This window comes from Acanthaster planci, linkage group LG17 (genome assembly GCF_054643075.1).
Source record: "Acanthaster planci isolate LZ-2023a linkage group LG17, COTS_SCS, whole genome shotgun sequence".
In the NCBI taxonomy this organism is placed as follows: domain Eukaryota; kingdom Metazoa; phylum Echinodermata; class Asteroidea; order Valvatida; family Acanthasteridae; genus Acanthaster; species Acanthaster planci.
Window position 1 is genome coordinate 3,523,068 of NC_141793.1, and position 16,595 is coordinate 3,539,662.

Below are 16,595 nucleotides of genomic sequence, written 5' to 3' on the forward strand. Positions count from 1 at the left end.
CATGCATCGAAGCAGTTAGATGTAAGCTTAGTTACCAATGTACTCCCACTTCATGTTGCAAGTGATTAGGAGCTGATTCTGATCTTATCCTCTGCAGGTTCCTGGATACTGTTTTGTATGAGAGTATCTTGGTAGACCACAACTTTTAAAGACCGCCTAAACGAGAGTAATTCACCCACAATACAGGAAAAGGCACTTGGTGCCACATATCCTGTATTGGTATGAGACAAAAGCCAAACCACAGACTAGTCAGGTTGGGCCCAGCTAGCCAAGCAGGTTGGTGATACCAGCCAGCCTCTTCCAACAAATGACTCACCTTTGATTGACCCCCCTGACCTCCCCAAATTGTACATTAAAGGAAGCAAGAACGTAGCAAAGTGGTACCATTGGATCTTAGCACCAGTTACTGAAGGGGTTACATGTGTTTGGTCTTTTTACCCAACCAATCGAGGGCGCTCCTTGGTCTGAATTGAGGGTGCTATTTGCAGGTCTGTGCACCAGTGACTGAAGGTACTATTTGGTCTGGCGTCTGTGCATACTGTAACTAACTGGAGGTACTAAGTATGCGTGTTACGGTACTTTGGTCTGTACACAGCCAATAAGCCTTTTGGGAGTTAACTTTGACCCAAATCTGGTACACTGAGTTCTTTAAATTCACGTGAACGTAACTTGAATTCTTCTAACTAAAACCACTGTTGCTATACCTCATGATTCGAGGCAAGCTTTTGCTTAGTTACATAAGAGACGCCTTGCAACAATACACTCTTCTCAATGGATAAGAAGGGTACAAAGGAACCAGTCCATTCCAGAGATGGTGGTCGCTATGCGAAAGCTTGCCCCGAATCACAAGGTATAGCAACAGTGTCTTTAGTCTGGGGAATTCAAATTGTTATGTTTATGTGCAGTCAGATAACTCAGTGCACCAGATTTTATTCAAATTTAACTCGCAAATGGCTGATTACCAAGGTTTTTTTCTATTTGGTGTGTGCACAACCAACTTAGAGCATGGCTCCACGCTTAGAGTGCTGTTTTAGTCTGTTTGTCATTAACTGAAGGTGCTGTTTGGTCTGTGCACAATCAAGGTTTTCATTTAATCTGTGCACAACCAACTGAGGAAGCAAGGCTGCTGTTTGGTCAGTATACCTAAACTGATCAAGGATTGAAACCTCTTAGGGCCAAGGGTTGGGTTTTGTCTGTGCACACTATTCAGGGCATTATTTGTGCACAAAGCTGGAGTAGTTGAGGGGCTACCAGTAGGGTACATGCATGTGAATAGCAGGTTGTGGGCAACCTGTTAACTGCTGTCTGCAGTTGGAAGTTCTGGGAAGTGTTACCCTCAATCAGACTGAGGTATACATGTACATGTACATCGTATGTAGGCACCTCTTCACATGATGCCTGAACTATCTAACCATACACATCTGCATTAAAAGAAGAAGGCTTGAACATTTGTTCCATGTATTCTGTGAAGATACATGTAAACAGTCTGTAATGTAATGAAATCCATGTATCTCTTGCTCGATCCACTCAACACTCCTGTCTATGATTAATTTCCCACATTTCACATTTCCACAAGTAGGCTACATGTTTAAACCATTTGGTGTGACATAGACAGCACATCCATGAGTAAGAGAATGCATGTAATGATCAATTGAATGTTCACATACATGCATGGTATACACAAGGGGCCCCATTCATTTCCTGTGGAGGCATGTATAACTGGTGAGCAAATCCGGAAGCCCAGATAACATACTGTACATGTACCGGTACACTGGCACAGGCTCTCACATGAATCTGAGTGTGGAGAGTGGAGTCATCGTCGAGCTGTCTCCTGGCTGTCGGCGGCGTTTTCTGTGCAGATCCAGCGGCCCTTCCCCAACTGGCTTGTCCAGAGCTCTTTCCAAATCTGGTCCTCGTGCACACGAACAAGCTGCCTTGGAAGTGCCGAGCAGTCTTGTTGCGAGTGGCGGAGTTACTCTCGTACCACAATGGAGGGCTCAGCGGCTCACACACCCTTATACATGTACTTGTAGGGTCCAAAGAAAAATGGGATATCTCAGATAAAAACCAACCGCAGTTTTGCACCAAAGAGAACGTGCCACATGTTTTAACATACGTGTAAGTAGAGCTACATTGTAATTCTCTAGAGCCTGCGTCATCCGGTGCCTGTGGCTACTCCTTCATGTACAGTCCATAGTTCATCTTGGTCCTCCCGCCCATTGGGATTACGGCTACACGGGGTGCACCCTGCAGCAACTGTAGATAGCCTCCATGTATGCACAGTGTACCAACAAGTGGCGAACACATTTTCTTGGGGGGAACAGGAGTGCGTCTGTTCCCCGTTTCTATTGCACTGGGAGCACTCAGCGTCCGGATTACAGATCTACTGCACCGCAGTCGGGCTGGGAGTTTATTGGCCTGGTTCAACCTATTGCTGGGCAAGTTGTTGAGGAAAGCAGAGAGGTCTGAAATTGCATCGCTAGCGGAAGGAAACTTCTGTGCTGCACATTATTTTGTGGTGTTCAGTGTCAGCTGCACACCAACTTGTAGGCCGAAGGTGAGTATCATTATGTATGAGGCTATCTTCTGGGGTAACTTTCTTTCTGTGCCAGTCATGTACCATTTTTTAATGCTGTGGCATTATCAGCATTCACTAGCTTATGTTAATACTTTGGTAGCTCTGCCTTGTACCAGCTGGGATCTGCATCATGGATAATGAAATCCTATATGTAGTAGTGAAATTAACATGTACATGTACCTGCTCTACCCCTGGTTAGTGGACGTGTACTTTACTCCTGAAAGTTCTCTGGTTGAAATGCGTGTTTGTGGTTAACAGGTATGCATTTACTAGTTTTCAAGTATTTCACAATGACCTGGATCATTGGCCCATCTGATTAATACATTGATGTTGGGGCTGTTTTCGAACCCTACTGATACATGGTTTTTCCATCTTGTAACTCTGTGCAGTGTGTTAGTACATTTACCGTACATGTACTTGGTTGAGTGCACCAGCTGTGATTAATTTTTCAAGGGTTCCCCTTGAAAGTGATGGGTTCGGTTGTCGGTGAAATCTAAAAAGTGGTGCGAAATTACACTAGTTCTTGACCTTGAATGACCTCAAATGACCTTGTGACCCTAGCATCTGCTCCAGTGGGAGGGGGTTTACAGAGCCAGTGTTGACAGTGTAAACAAACTCCAGATTTAGCGGGGAATGTTTGCAGGCGAAATGTTTGGCATTCTCATGTTGAGCCAACAGATTGTTGTCTTGGTTATTTAGCCTTGTGCCACTCACTTTTGAAGGGTGCCTGTTCCCAGTGTCCAGGCAGGAAGCAGGGAACACTAATAGCCATCAATGCCAGTCTAGTTTCTGTGAGTGGTTGAACTTAACGGCTTGCATAATATCCATTCATATCCACTGAGGTATCTCCATATGTACGGTACCGTTAGATGTTAAACTTGAATGTCAATTAGTGTTTAAAACTAACCCCTAGAATTGTTCCTCCTGCTTACACATACATAATGCAGGGCCTAATGATATGCCTTGAACAGATGGAGCCTTGACCTTCAGGCTGCCTCAAGGCTTGAATTTAGGGCCCCAGCCTTAATGCTTGAGGGGTTAAAGCCTTGGCCTTGAGGGTCACAACCTTGGTCTTGGCTTTGAGGGGTGAAAGCCTTGGCCTCGGGCCTGAGGGTCACGGCCTTTTCTCCAACACTGGTAGGACCTGTAGGTATTGAATGTTTTCTTCCAAGAGTAAACACTACCGGTATTTCAGTGGCAGACTTCATGATTGCCGATTGCGGTCGATGCAGGGGCCTTGAGGGTCACAACCTTGGTCTTTGCTTTGAGGGGTTAAAGCCTTGGCCTCGGGCCTGAGGGTCAAGGCTTTTTCGCCAACACTGGTAGGACCTGTAGGTCTTGAATGTTTTCTTCCAAGAGTAAACACTGCCGGTATTTCAGTGGCAGACTTCATGATTGCCGATTGCGGTCGATGCAGGGGCCTTGAGGGTCACAACCTTGGTCTTGGCTTTGAGGGGTGAAAGCCTTGGCCTCGGGCCTGAGGGTCACGGCCTTTTCTCCAACACTGGTAGGACCTGTAGGTATTGAATGTTTTCTTTCCAAGAGTAAACACTGCTGGTATTTCAGTGGCAGACTTCATGATTGCCGATTGCGGTCGATCCAGGGCCCTTGAGGGTCACAACCTTGGTCTTGGCTTTGAGGGGTTAAAGCCTTGGCCTCGGGCCTGAGGGTCACGGCCTTTTCTCCAACACTGGTAGGACCTGTAGGTATTGAATGTTTTCTTTCCAAGAGTAAACACTGCTGGTATTTCAGTGGCAGACTTCATGATTGCCGATTGCGGTCGATGCAGTACATACTGTACATGTACACAGATTGGATTGGATTGATCCTCGCAAGCAGAATTCGAAACAGACACCATGTGTGAGAAATATTTTGCTGACAGTTTCCCCAATGGAAACTTTCTCATTAACTGAAGAACCGAGGGCAGATGCGGATGAAAGGAGATGTGGATGTTGCTCCCCTCTTTTGCTTTGTCTCATGTTAGGCCCTAGGGAAATTTACATTTCTCCTAGCTTTGATTGTTGACTGATTGAGTACCTATGTTTTTGGGGTTTTTTTTAACGCACAATCAATGAGATTGCTTTCATACGGTAGCCCAAAAGTCCCCTCCCCCCTTCAAAATGTGGAATGCATATCGTCTGTGAAAGATTCCCCGGGAGCATATTTGTATGCAGCCCCCAACATTCGCAAATTATGCCTTTAAATGTGTGGCCAAATTCCTCGCCGGTCGTCTGTCTGCGCCGATGTCTCACGTTCCTAATTCTTAGCTGGCGAAAGACACAGAGGCCTCCCGTAAATTGAAGATTGTAGATTTGGTTCTGATCCGAAAGCGCATGTACATGCCTTGTGCATAATAATCATTAAGCACGGTACGAGCACTGTGCTATTTATTGTTCATTACCGAGGTCCTATGCCAAATTGCCTATAAATTCAATAACCAATACACGCCGTGAGGTGTACATCCCTTTGTAAGTTAGCTTGTACACATACCATTGAATTATAAAAATCCCAAGCAACTGCTTGTTTGAACCACGCTCACATACTGTCTTCAATTATTGTCAGTTTTCTGTTCGTACATGTATGTTTTATTGATTTATTAATTGATTTCTGTGTCCCGTTGAATAAGTACGATGTCATGAAAGGGGACATTCTCTTATACAGTTTTCTTAAATAGACTCTTATATAATTTCAGGGTTTTTATAGTACAATTGAATCATCCACTGTTCCTGAAGTTCAACACATGTGCTTAGTCATTCTCCTTTAGTCTTGGAAAGTTGCCAGCCACTTGTCGGCAACCTCCCCAAAGTCCCACCATGCAAGTCCTGCATTTCTCATCATTTTTGCAGTATTGTCACCTATTCCGATGTTTCCATTTCAAACCAATGGATGATCACTCCAGTCGGGTTCAAGATACTAATTTATCACAGAATTATCCTGGGTATTTCAAAGGATTTTTAAAAGCTTGTTGCAGGAAGTTTCCGGTCAGTCATTTTCCAAATGATTGATGAGTTGCATGGTTTGCCCATATTGTCTATGTACATGTACAGTGTACATGTATGCCCATGTGCTGGTAGTGTACATGTATTTACCATCCAGAGGCATCAAGGGACCAGTAGCCTTGCTCAATTTTTTTCTTTCCTCGGATGAACCAGAAATTCCGGAGCAGATGTCTACTCAGCTGGGGTCCCTTACCAGGATGGATGTCAAGATCTTTTACAGTCCTATCCTTGCTTGATTAGCTGTCAGCTGTTGTTGGGGCTTCACTTTTTTTTTAATCAATGCCAAAGAAAACATGGCCTGAACTGAAGAATTTTGGCTGACGAATATGACAAGCCAATCAGGCATCAGGGCTTAGCCAGCTGTGTCATGTTTGGACATGTTCGCATTTTCAGTGTCTGCTCATTGAAATTTTGTGTGACTTTGAAATGAAGTCATCTAATGTTGTGATTTTTGTCAAATTGGTGCCTAAATTGACGGGGACTAGGCTTAAGACATGAGTATTGGCTGCATTTACCGTACACTCTGAATTACATGCAGTAGATGCATACATGTACACTTCATCCTTGTACTATACATTGTATGTTTTGGGCCTAGCCAAGAATTTCACTAAGGGGAGAATCTGCTGTGAGCATCAGCAAGAGAGGGCGCAAGTTTCCTTGAAACAGAGGCTCCGTTGGTAGGAACTGCACTTTGCTGAATTTCACAAAGGGGAGAATCTGCTGTGAGCATCAGCAAGAGAGGGCGCAAGTTTCTTTACAACAGAGGCTCCGTTGGTAGGAACTGCACTTTGTTGAATTTCACAAAAGGGAGAATCTGCTGTGAGCATCAGCAAGAGAGGGCGCAAGTTTCTTTACAACAGAGGCTCTTTTGGTGGGAACTGCACTTTGCTAAATTTCACAAAGGGGAGAATCTGCTGTGAGCATCAGCAAGAGAGGGCGCAAGTTTCCTTGAAACAGAGGCTCCATTGGTAGGAACTGCACTTTGCTGAATTTCACAAAGGGGAGAATCTGCTGTGAGCATCAGCAAGAGAGGGCGCAAGTTTCCTTACAACAGAGGCTCCGTTGGTGGGAACTGCACTTTGCTGAATTTCACAAAGGGGAGAATCTGCTGTGAGCATCAGCAAGAAAGGGCGCAAGTTTCCTTACAACAGAGGCTCCGTTGGTAGGAACTGCAGTTTGCTGAATTTCACAAAGGGTAGAATCTGCTGTGAGCATCAGCAAGAGAGGGCGCAAGTTTCTTTACAACAGAGGCTCCGTTGGTGGGAACTGCAGTTTGCTGAATTTCACAAAGGGGAGAATCTGCTGTGAGCATCAGCAAGAGAGGGCGCAAGTTTCCTTACAACAGAGGCTCTGTTGGTAGGAACTGCAGTTTGCTGAATTTCACAAAGGGTAGAATCTGCTGTGAGCATCAGCAAGAGAGGGCGCAAGTTTCCTTACAACAGAGGCTTCCTTGGTGGGAACTGCACTTTGCTGAATTTCACAAAGGGGAGAATCTGCTGTGAGCATCAGCAAGAGAGGGCGCAAGTTTCCTTACAACAGAGGCTCCGTTGGTGGGAACTGCACTTTGCTGAATTTCACAAAGGGTAGAATCTGCTGTGAGCATCAGCAAGAGAGGGCGCAAGTTTCCTTACAACAGAGGCTCCGTTGGTGGGAAGTGCACTTTGTTGGTTCACGACCAGCTACATTTATGAAATACTTCCATTGCAGTGGTGTTGCTGCCAACAACATGAACACTTTCCACCAACATGGATCTGTCACTGACTGAGGGGGTGCTTCTGCGGAAGGCTGTAACATAAACGTAGTGACCCTCCCATTTTGTATCCATGTGTGCTTTGCTCTGGGAGAGTGACTTGGGATGCAGTCCATCAAGGTCCCATAGAAAAGTGCACATGTAAACAAAGCCTGACACCAGTATGTTTTATTGGGCACCTGAGCTCAGCTAGTGTGTTTTACATCTGAAGTCACATTTCTGATTGGTAAGAATTTAGTTCAGAAAGAATGCAGATGCCTTCTTCCCCTACTCCACCAAGCACTGACCCCTCCTCCCCCCCTTGGCAGTCCTATTCAGCTTACACTGTCAAATAGTAAATATGAGAGATATGAGAAGTATTTTTCTTTTCTTCCTCGCCAACTACTCTTAAATTATGGTATTCCCTCTGTACCCTGCTCTAGAATGCAACCTCAAAACAGTAAAGGTAACGCCAGTAGTTTAACAACTGGTACTTTAACATCTCTAAGAAGTGAATGCATGAATACTTTTCTGTGCATTCAACCGTAGAGGCCCGGGCGTCTTCCTGCTGTGACATTCTCTTTCGTCTCGCTGACAGAACCCACATCTCACTGTATCCGCATTCTCGCTGAGCAAATCATAACTTCAAACTCATGCCGTGCACAAACGATCCCTGGGACGTCACGGCGTTCAACTGAGCCGTGGCTGATGATGATGCGCTCGGAGGCCCGGCCAAGTCAAGTCACATAACTATTGCATGCGAAGTGGCCTCGCTTGGTTGCTTCTTGATTCTTGGCTCAGACCGCTGATGTGACAGAAGATTAGACTGGGTTGTCGCAAATTGCAGTGAAGTGTAACAACTGGAATGAAACTGGTACATGTGCGTGTTTGCCTCATTGTACTCGAAAGATCAGGATCAAACTCTTGATTTATGCTTTTATTACTAAGGGTGCAAAATGCCAGTGGTCAGCTTTTGCACAGATATTGGAAGCACAACAGCTATCTCATAAGCAGTTTTATGAGCCCTTACACTGAACGAGATAAATTGCTTGTTGTAAAGTGCAAGGGAGGTGACTGCTTCAGTCAGACTTTGTACTGTACGCACGCATACACGCAAGTACTCGAGCCCCATTTGACAGACATGTCAAGCAATCATGTCATGACTTCAGGAATTTATGTGCTTTGCAGAATTCCGCAGTGAATGCTGCAGTTGCATTATTTGCAGTATTCATTGTATAACATTTTGGCTGATAACCCATTTCCGCTGAGCGAATCTTTTCTGTGCTTATCAGCTCCTTGAAATCTGTCTCTGATGTCGGCTCATGGTTGCCTGTTGGAACTCGGTAAGTCTCATGTGGGTTGAAAATCGTTCTTGATTTGGAAAGAGCCTGATTTAGTTATACTTCCTCCAAACACCTATTCATGATGCATGAAAGGTGATTATTCCAATTTCCATTAGGACCAGAACTTCTGAGCTGCATTCCTGAAATAGTAGCCTTTTTCAGCATAATCATACAGGGGTCTTATATTTCTAGACAAACACCACAGGGTATCCAAGACCTGCATTGGAGTCTCTTGATATGCTCGGTTTTAAATTGCATCCATTCCTGGAGGAATCCTGTGTCCTGGCTCTGTGGTTAAAGCCCGATGGTCGTGGAATTTGGAGGTTTTTAAGAAAGTTGAGAGTGCGATGGGATACCCACAATCACATTTGCCTTCTACACTGAGTTGCTTGTAGCTTTATGAAGCATTGCTTGAGTGATGCAGAAGTACAGTGCAAGTGGAAATAAAGTTACATTCAGCAGATCAGCATTTGTTTGTTTAAGCGCAAGCATTAAAGGCAAGATACTGGAGCCTTTTGTAGGCTTTAGCCTGTGAAAGTTTGAAAAGATATGTTTCTACGCATGAAGCTTTATGCAGTCGTGATGCACCCATAAAGTTTGTTTCTTCAAATTTCGATTGAAAGAAAATGACGTTACTGATATAGGGTTCCTTTTGTTATGCATGTACATTTATGCAAGCGTAAACCCCTTCATAACCAACAATGGCTGCATCTGTCATTTCCCCCTTCACGCAAGTACTTAAACTTAGTACAGTACCTACATGTACATGTACGTGTAAACCACCGTCAGCGCGACAGGGGAAGAAATCAGTGATAAACAACAGCAGTAAAGTAACTTAAGTCTTAATGGTAGCACAGTAAATCCCTGATTCATACAACGTCCTTTGCGTTTGAACCAAATGTTCATCGCAGTCAAAGAATTTTTGTCACGACACATCCCTTTAACAGCTTGAGCCAGGTCTAAAGCCCTTCAGGCTAGGTTTACATTTACTGGGCTTATTTTACCTGGCCGTTAATTGAAAGGGGAAACCACTTCAGATCCAGCCAGCAAGATTTGTTGCATTTTGTTAGGTCAAGCGGCAAATTGAATGGGCAATTGGACAACAGCACCTGTAGGTTTTTCAATTAACAGCCTGATGTGAAAGGTACATGTACATGGGTATGCCCCATGGGATCTATGCATGGGGGGGTTGGACTGTAAAATGTGCATTTGCCTGTACATGTATGTTTGGAAGGGCTCTGCTGTTCCCATCAAGAGGTGTAATGTTGTGGGCGCTCAACAGGTTGATGAACATCGTGCAGCAATAATGTTTTGGGCATCTGGTGGCCAAAGTTGAAACTCCTCGGCTCCGCGAGTTGTTTGCCGTTCGGTACGAACATGCGCATCACAGGTTTTGGATTTGAGATGAGTTTTATAGGTCTTTTGTCAAAATGAGGGAGTGGAGAGAACTCTACCAAACCACACGGTTTAAGTCAAGGTGCACCTTGCAATGCCAGTAGGGTATCATCAGGCTGAAGTTATGGGGCAAGTGGCTGAAATGCTCCTACAGATCTCCACAATGTTCCTCGGTACCTGTACATTTACAGTGTACGTATCCATGTACATGCCCGTGTACCTTTAACCCTCCTGTGAAAAGATGCATTCTCGACAAAGTTGTCCTCTCAGTCAAAATCAGTCAAATGCATGTAACTCCTGTGTGTCTGTGTACCGTGGTCCATCAAGTGGAAGGAATTTTGGATTATCAGCGACTGTTACAGAAAAAGGAGGGCTACACCGGTGGGATTGATACACCGGTATCGCATGATTTCAACCAAAGGGGAAGTCTGAAAGTGAGACAGGGTAGAGCCAAACCTCCCTCTGACTTCATTTCAGTACAAGGTGGATTGGCCTTGGAGCTTTCAAACTTGCCAAGGGCCAACTTGCTCCCACTGACCAAAAATGTCCCCATTGCATTGTGAGGTTAAGCGCTGTATCTTTTTTGACAATATGGAATCAAAGTTTGTTGCAGAGTTTTGCCATGTGCATTGTGCATTGTCATCGGGATGGTTAAAAAAACAATATTGTACATGCACATTAAACATGTGCCGTGTACATTGAAAAGGCATGCACGCAATGCCATATTTCCATCCACTGTGTACATGTACATCAACAAGTTTAATGTATTAACCAGCACATTGCGGACCTTGGGTCATCCGTCTGATTGTGTAATCTGACGCAGGGCCGACCTGATTGTGAGGCTGCATTGTTCATCAAGTGACTCTCCTGCTTTGCTGTGACTGGCTGACCAGTTTGTATACAAACATGCCACGTCGCTGACTCATTGTTGTGATGCACGGCAGGCTCCCAGGCACATCATTCACACCGTGCGTCCTCACAGATCAATACCACTGGACCAGAACACCAGTTTAGCTATTGGTGTGTGGATAGCCCGGGGTGGACGTTCTTAGAAGAGGGAGCGATTGGATTTCTAAGATGAGATGAGTGTGGTGTTCGGTCTCTCACACAAAAAAAGCATAGGCTTTACTGCTGGAAGTGGAAAAGATACGTTCTTATAATTGGGGGCCATTTTAATCCCAAGCCTGGCTGAGTGATGAGTGTTCAGCAGTATTCAAGCTGATCAATGCAAAGAGCCTGAGGAGAGCGATTACCTGAAGCGCTGGGTTTACGAGCGACTACAGGCCCCGCTGGCTGAGTCACGGCCGCCGCGGAGCCTGGAGATTCAACCAACATCTTGCAGAGCGATTAAGCCAAGTACAGATTACGTTCTCAAAGACTGTGACATTGGTCGGAAGTTCTTAATATGGCAGGGCTACAAGTGGATCTCCATCCCTGTTAACCCAGATACTGGAATGTAAGTCACACGTGAACATGTTCCACTTCCCCATGCTTTTCAATTTCACCCACCTCAGACCTCCAGGAGGACCGGTACATGTACACATGTACAGGACGTTGCTGCTGAGGCAAAGGCACAGCACGTACACAACTCGTTCGAAATGTGTTGAAGCAATTGGCTTTTTTACTTAAGCGCCTTATTAAATATTAGTGGAAGGCACTGTGTTTGTTGGTGCTGAGCAAAACTCAACTGTAGCTAGCCAACAGCATTAGTGACAACATTTACATTTTGTCTTGTTGCCTGATGTACTTGTATACACCTGTGCATACATCTGTAGGCTTGGTAGCAAATGATGAAATACTGAAAGCTGATTTGTAAGGTTTGTATCGCTCATTCCGACTGGGAAGACTGAGAGAGGTACCAAACTTAAAAACCCGTAGTAAATTACAAGTTGGTGTGAATTCAAAATACAGGTTGGTTTATAGGGGAAGAGCTGCCTTTTATATTGTTCATTTGAATGGTTTTTAACTTGACTTGATTCTGGTTGATCTCGAGATTCACTTGCGATGACAAGCATTCATGAAGAGATAATTTGCCAAATGAAGAATTGTTGTATTGAAATGATGCATATTTTTCAAACCTTTTGAATTCAGTGTCAAGATAAACATAGCAGTGTTGTAGTCGAGACCATCGCAAGACCATGCACAAGACCAGTCACAAGTAACAGTGTGAACACTGACAAAGGAATGCTTTTGTTGCAGTTCATTTGAATAGCTTGTGACTTGAATTCAGACTGGAGGTCTTGTGCTGGTCTTGTAAAGGCTGGCACATAGAAATTGACCGGAGTGGGATTTGAACCAGCAATCTTCAGAATACTGTACTCGTGCTCTAGCAATCGAATTCACCAGCCTGTATGTATGTTTGCAGTTTTTCTTTATTTGCTAATGTCTTCGGGATTCATAATTTTGCACTTGTTTTTTCCATCCTAAATTCACAGGAACAGATGAACAAGGAGGAGGTCTCCGGGTGAACCCAGCGTACCTTGAACAGGGCCAAGTCGCCACTTCGAGTACGACAAGCGGACAGCGGCGGGCCACGCACAGCATCAGCAACAACTCGGCGCAGCGACCACACCACTACTACAGGGAGAGAGACAGGAGGCACACGCTCGCATCGCACACGCCGGCGACAGCAGCGGCCCCCTACAGTCAGGTGAGTGGGACAGCTTTGCTTAGCAGGGGAGGAAGTTTCCTCGAGCTGGTTGCGAGATAAAGCTCTCTCCTTTCAAGCAGTGCGCTCTGTGCGTCCCCTGAAGATTATTGAATGGAACTGTTTCTCAGCAGAGATTTTAACATGGTTTGCCTGCAATCCTCTCACTAGTTCACCATGCACAAATTGAAAAAACTCAAGCATTGTAAAATGTCAGATAAGAGGAAGTCGTAGGCTTTCCTAATGGAGTGGGTTCAATTAGTCACACTGGTGTTAAGCTACAGCCAGATTCAGTATGGAATTTCTGCATTAACGTTATTGGTAACTGTTACTGCCACATTATTTAGTTCAACACAGTTACTGACAATTTAATTAATCTTCATCCGATTAGAAAAGCTGTCAATGATTTTTTTTTTCTACTGTGGGGAGATTATTCATGGGTTCTTCACCTCCTGCACTCTGCCTGTTGTGGTTTGAGAAGATTTTACAGCGTCAAACTCAAACCTTCCCACATGTGGAATTCCAATACATGTACATGTACGCCAAACGCATGACTGCTCTTTGTGTACTTTTCATAGAAATGCAGAGTCCTAGCAAGAATGGGGGTGCCTGTTTCATTCGTGCTGACCTACTTTCAAGCTCTCCTCTCGGTCTCCCCCCCTCCAATTCTTTGCAGACCTGTAGTGCACACTCCAGCCACCTTCCATAAATTCTGGGCTAACAGAATAGAGACTGTTGTATGGTGTGACAACAAACCCGCTGTAAAACCTGTTAATTGGTGGGCTCTCCTTGGGAGGCAAAAACAGTTTGCCATAGTTAAGGTGCCACAATCCATTAGAGAGCAGTAAATCTCTCTGCAAACATGGCCCAGTTTATATCTGGAGAGTGGTACAGCTCATCAGGGATTACATCATGGGACCCTTTTCTCCCAGCAAAGCATGGGCCTACCAATACAAGGGAAGCAAGGGGCTTTTATTCATAGGCATGAGGCCCTAACACGTTTGGATATTGGGCACAGGGGGTACATGCAGGCTTCCCTTGTGCCATTCTTGTCCGCCTCCTGTAGTTTGTGTACACAGCACTTGGCGCTGGATTTACTATTGTCCAAAGGAGGAAGTGTTGACAAATGAAAAGTCCAACAAATTAACGCCAAGCAGTTCAGTATGAGTTACCGAGAGCAGCACATACATTTGTACATTTCAGATCCGAGAATATTCCTTTATGCTGTACATGTTCGTGTAGGATGGAGTTTGGAAAAGTCCATTCAAACATTGGACCTTTTATCCTGTACAGTGTATATCCCCCCAGCACATGTATTTGGGAGTGTTAAGTCATAATTCATGTGTTGTTGGCCCTGTCGACAACATACTGGGACACAGAGGAGCGTCATTGTTCAGAATGCTTGCTGAGCACAAGCACACTTGTACCAGTCACACCCACAGTTTATTTTTGCAGGTGCGACAGCTTCAGCAAAGCCCCTAAACAATTATCATCTGTGTCATAAATCTTGTGCAGAAAAGTGGAAATGGAATGCGCGTACATATTTCACGTGACTCATCAAATTCAGAATCCGTCACTCCCTCCCCTTTTTTTTTTTTTTTTACCAACAGTTTATGGGTGTGATATGTGTAGGCTGCCTGATAGTGTTTGTAAACTTTCTGTGCGTGTTGGGGCGGACCAGGCAAAACATTTCCATGCTTACATTTTGCTGGCCTGAAGCCAAACCTCGATTGGGAGGGAAGCGTCATTTCTCATGCATTGTTTTCAATCTCAGTGCACGGCATTCTGTAACCTGACAAGTGCATGTGCCATTTGGTTTCAGTCTCTGCCCTGCCGGCTTATCTCCTCCCCCCCCCTTCCCCATCGTAAAGTTCACTGCTCTGTGTTCACTGACTGCAAACGGTCGAGAGAATGGAAGGTGTAAGGCATCAAAACGAATTTATGAATATGACCTCGGGGCAAAATGACGATTTTTTTTCGGTCTTCACGCCTGCTGGAGGGAGGTAAAGTGATAGTGTGAAAATGTTAACACACACAAATGGAATGTGGACATTCCACTCATGTAGACTGTAAACCTTAGTACAATAATATCACAGCAGTTTTACAGTGTATAAAGGTGCACAGTATGGTGTCCATCATTCAAAGGCGCCATTACATACAAGTGTACATCCCTGCTCGTTGGGTTTGTAGGATCTGAACCAACCATCTCAGCTCCCTTGGGAGTGTACATCACTATCCCATTCTGCTGTTTAAGGCGCAACTAAACACAATATCGGTACCTGTGTGTACCCCCCACAAGTACCCGTCTACTCCTGGGGTGGAGAGAGGCACGGAGGGGTACAGTGACTGACATCACAACGTGTAAACCACCTGCTAGGATTCGAACCCCGACCCTACGTTAGAAGCTCCAAACCCTAGAAGTAGATGGCCACATGTCCTCAGCTCAACATGTACCTCGAGCTCTAGCTCAGACCAGGGCCCAGTTCATTGTGGCACCAAGCAGCAAATAAGGCCACGTCCAAAGGGCCGTGGCTTGAAATTACATACAACTCTTATGGGAATTACGTGTAGCTGTGGCCATTACCATAGATTGTCGCATAATTTCAAGCCCAGCTAAGTACCGTAATTCTGACACGGCCTCATGCTCAGCAAATTTATCCATTTAGTTAAAATCGAGGGCCAGCTGTGCTGAGCAAAGAAAATTTCGACTTAGCAGAAATGGTCTGCCGCGCAAATAAAAGTACCACACAGAGTACATCTCTCGTCTTTGGTTTCCAGCTGATTTTGGCTGCGCGTAAAAATTTACTTAGCAATTTTCTGCTTCAAAGCTTCACGAAATTGTGCCCAGCAGAGTGAACCAGTTTCGGTAAGCAGGGCACCTTGCATACATAATTGGTTAATACATGTACTCTCTTTTGCCAATCAACTCTCTTTCTTGATTAGTAAATCTCAGATACTGTGTGTACACATGTACATGTAGGTTCAGTGTAAGTGGCTATGCAGAATTTGTCCCAGGCCTGAGCTTTGCAGTACAAAAATACATTAAAAGCAACGTCTGGAGAGGTGGAGTTTTTAAATTCCATGCTATTACAGCACCTCAAAAATACTGTCTTTCTTAACTGATTTCTGCTCCAAAGCCTGTTCCCATTGTAATTACATGCAGCAAACACGTTGGCCTACTTACAACACACCTGCCCTGCCCTGCATATTTCTACCTGTACTGCACTCAACATCTACCCACGTGGGTTCATAATTGTTGAAAGCCGGATATCGATCGCAGCCGCTGTCTCCCTTCAAATCAAATTAATGTACCGATATCGCTTTAGCCTCCCCTAGCGTTGGGCTGCTCCCCCCCACATTCAAGGAAATGAAAACCGCCAGAGTAAATGCCTTCCCATTTATATGGGCAACAAAATGCATTGTTCTGGTCGCTCAGCGATCCCGGCCATAAATACTCAATGCCCGGCCATAAATACTCAATGCCCGACAAGGTGATTTGATATCATCTGTGGACCAACGGGAGATGCAGTCTTGTTCCCTTTTTTTTTTCTCTCTCTCAACCAGAGAAGCTGAATCCCAAGTGTAGGGAAATGGTAGAGAGTATTACCATGGTACATAAATTATTCACAGTGGAATACTAGCATTCAAAGGTCGGGCTGGGCTAACGCCCCGCATGGTCATTAAAACAGGCGGTGCAATTTGTCAGGAATTGTTTGCGTCTTTCTTCTTGGTCAAGAGGTTCAACTTCACAGCCACCCTGGTGGTATGTTGTTGTTGTTGTCTGGTTGAGTGTGTGTCAGAATGCTGGTAAATCATCCTGGCTCCAGATGCAGCTGAGCCTGAAGTCCGTATCTCAACGAGACATTGGTGCCAGAAATGTATATCAAGTTCCTTACTTTTTGTA

The 16,595-nt window shown here is 44.8% G+C and overlaps 1 protein-coding gene across 14 annotated transcripts in view; it reads left to right on the forward strand.

The window, feature by feature from the left end:
- The window catches only part of LOC110976468 (SRC kinase signaling inhibitor 1-like), a 90,391-nt gene that overhangs the window by 40,935 nt on the left and 32,861 nt on the right, over window positions 1-16,595 (forward strand). For 11 of the 14 annotated variants that reach the window (XM_087147724.1, XM_022229738.2, XM_087147723.1 and 8 more), the window contains one exon: window positions 12,480-12,694. In XM_087147724.1, coding sequence (XP_087003850.1) covers window positions 12,480-12,694 — 215 coding nt within the window. Of the gene's footprint in view, window positions 1-2,128; window positions 2,558-8,603; window positions 8,650-10,984; window positions 11,501-12,479; window positions 12,695-16,595 lie in introns of those variants that run through there. The other 3 variants (XM_087147733.1, XM_087147726.1, XM_087147731.1) reach the window with 3 other exon arrangements.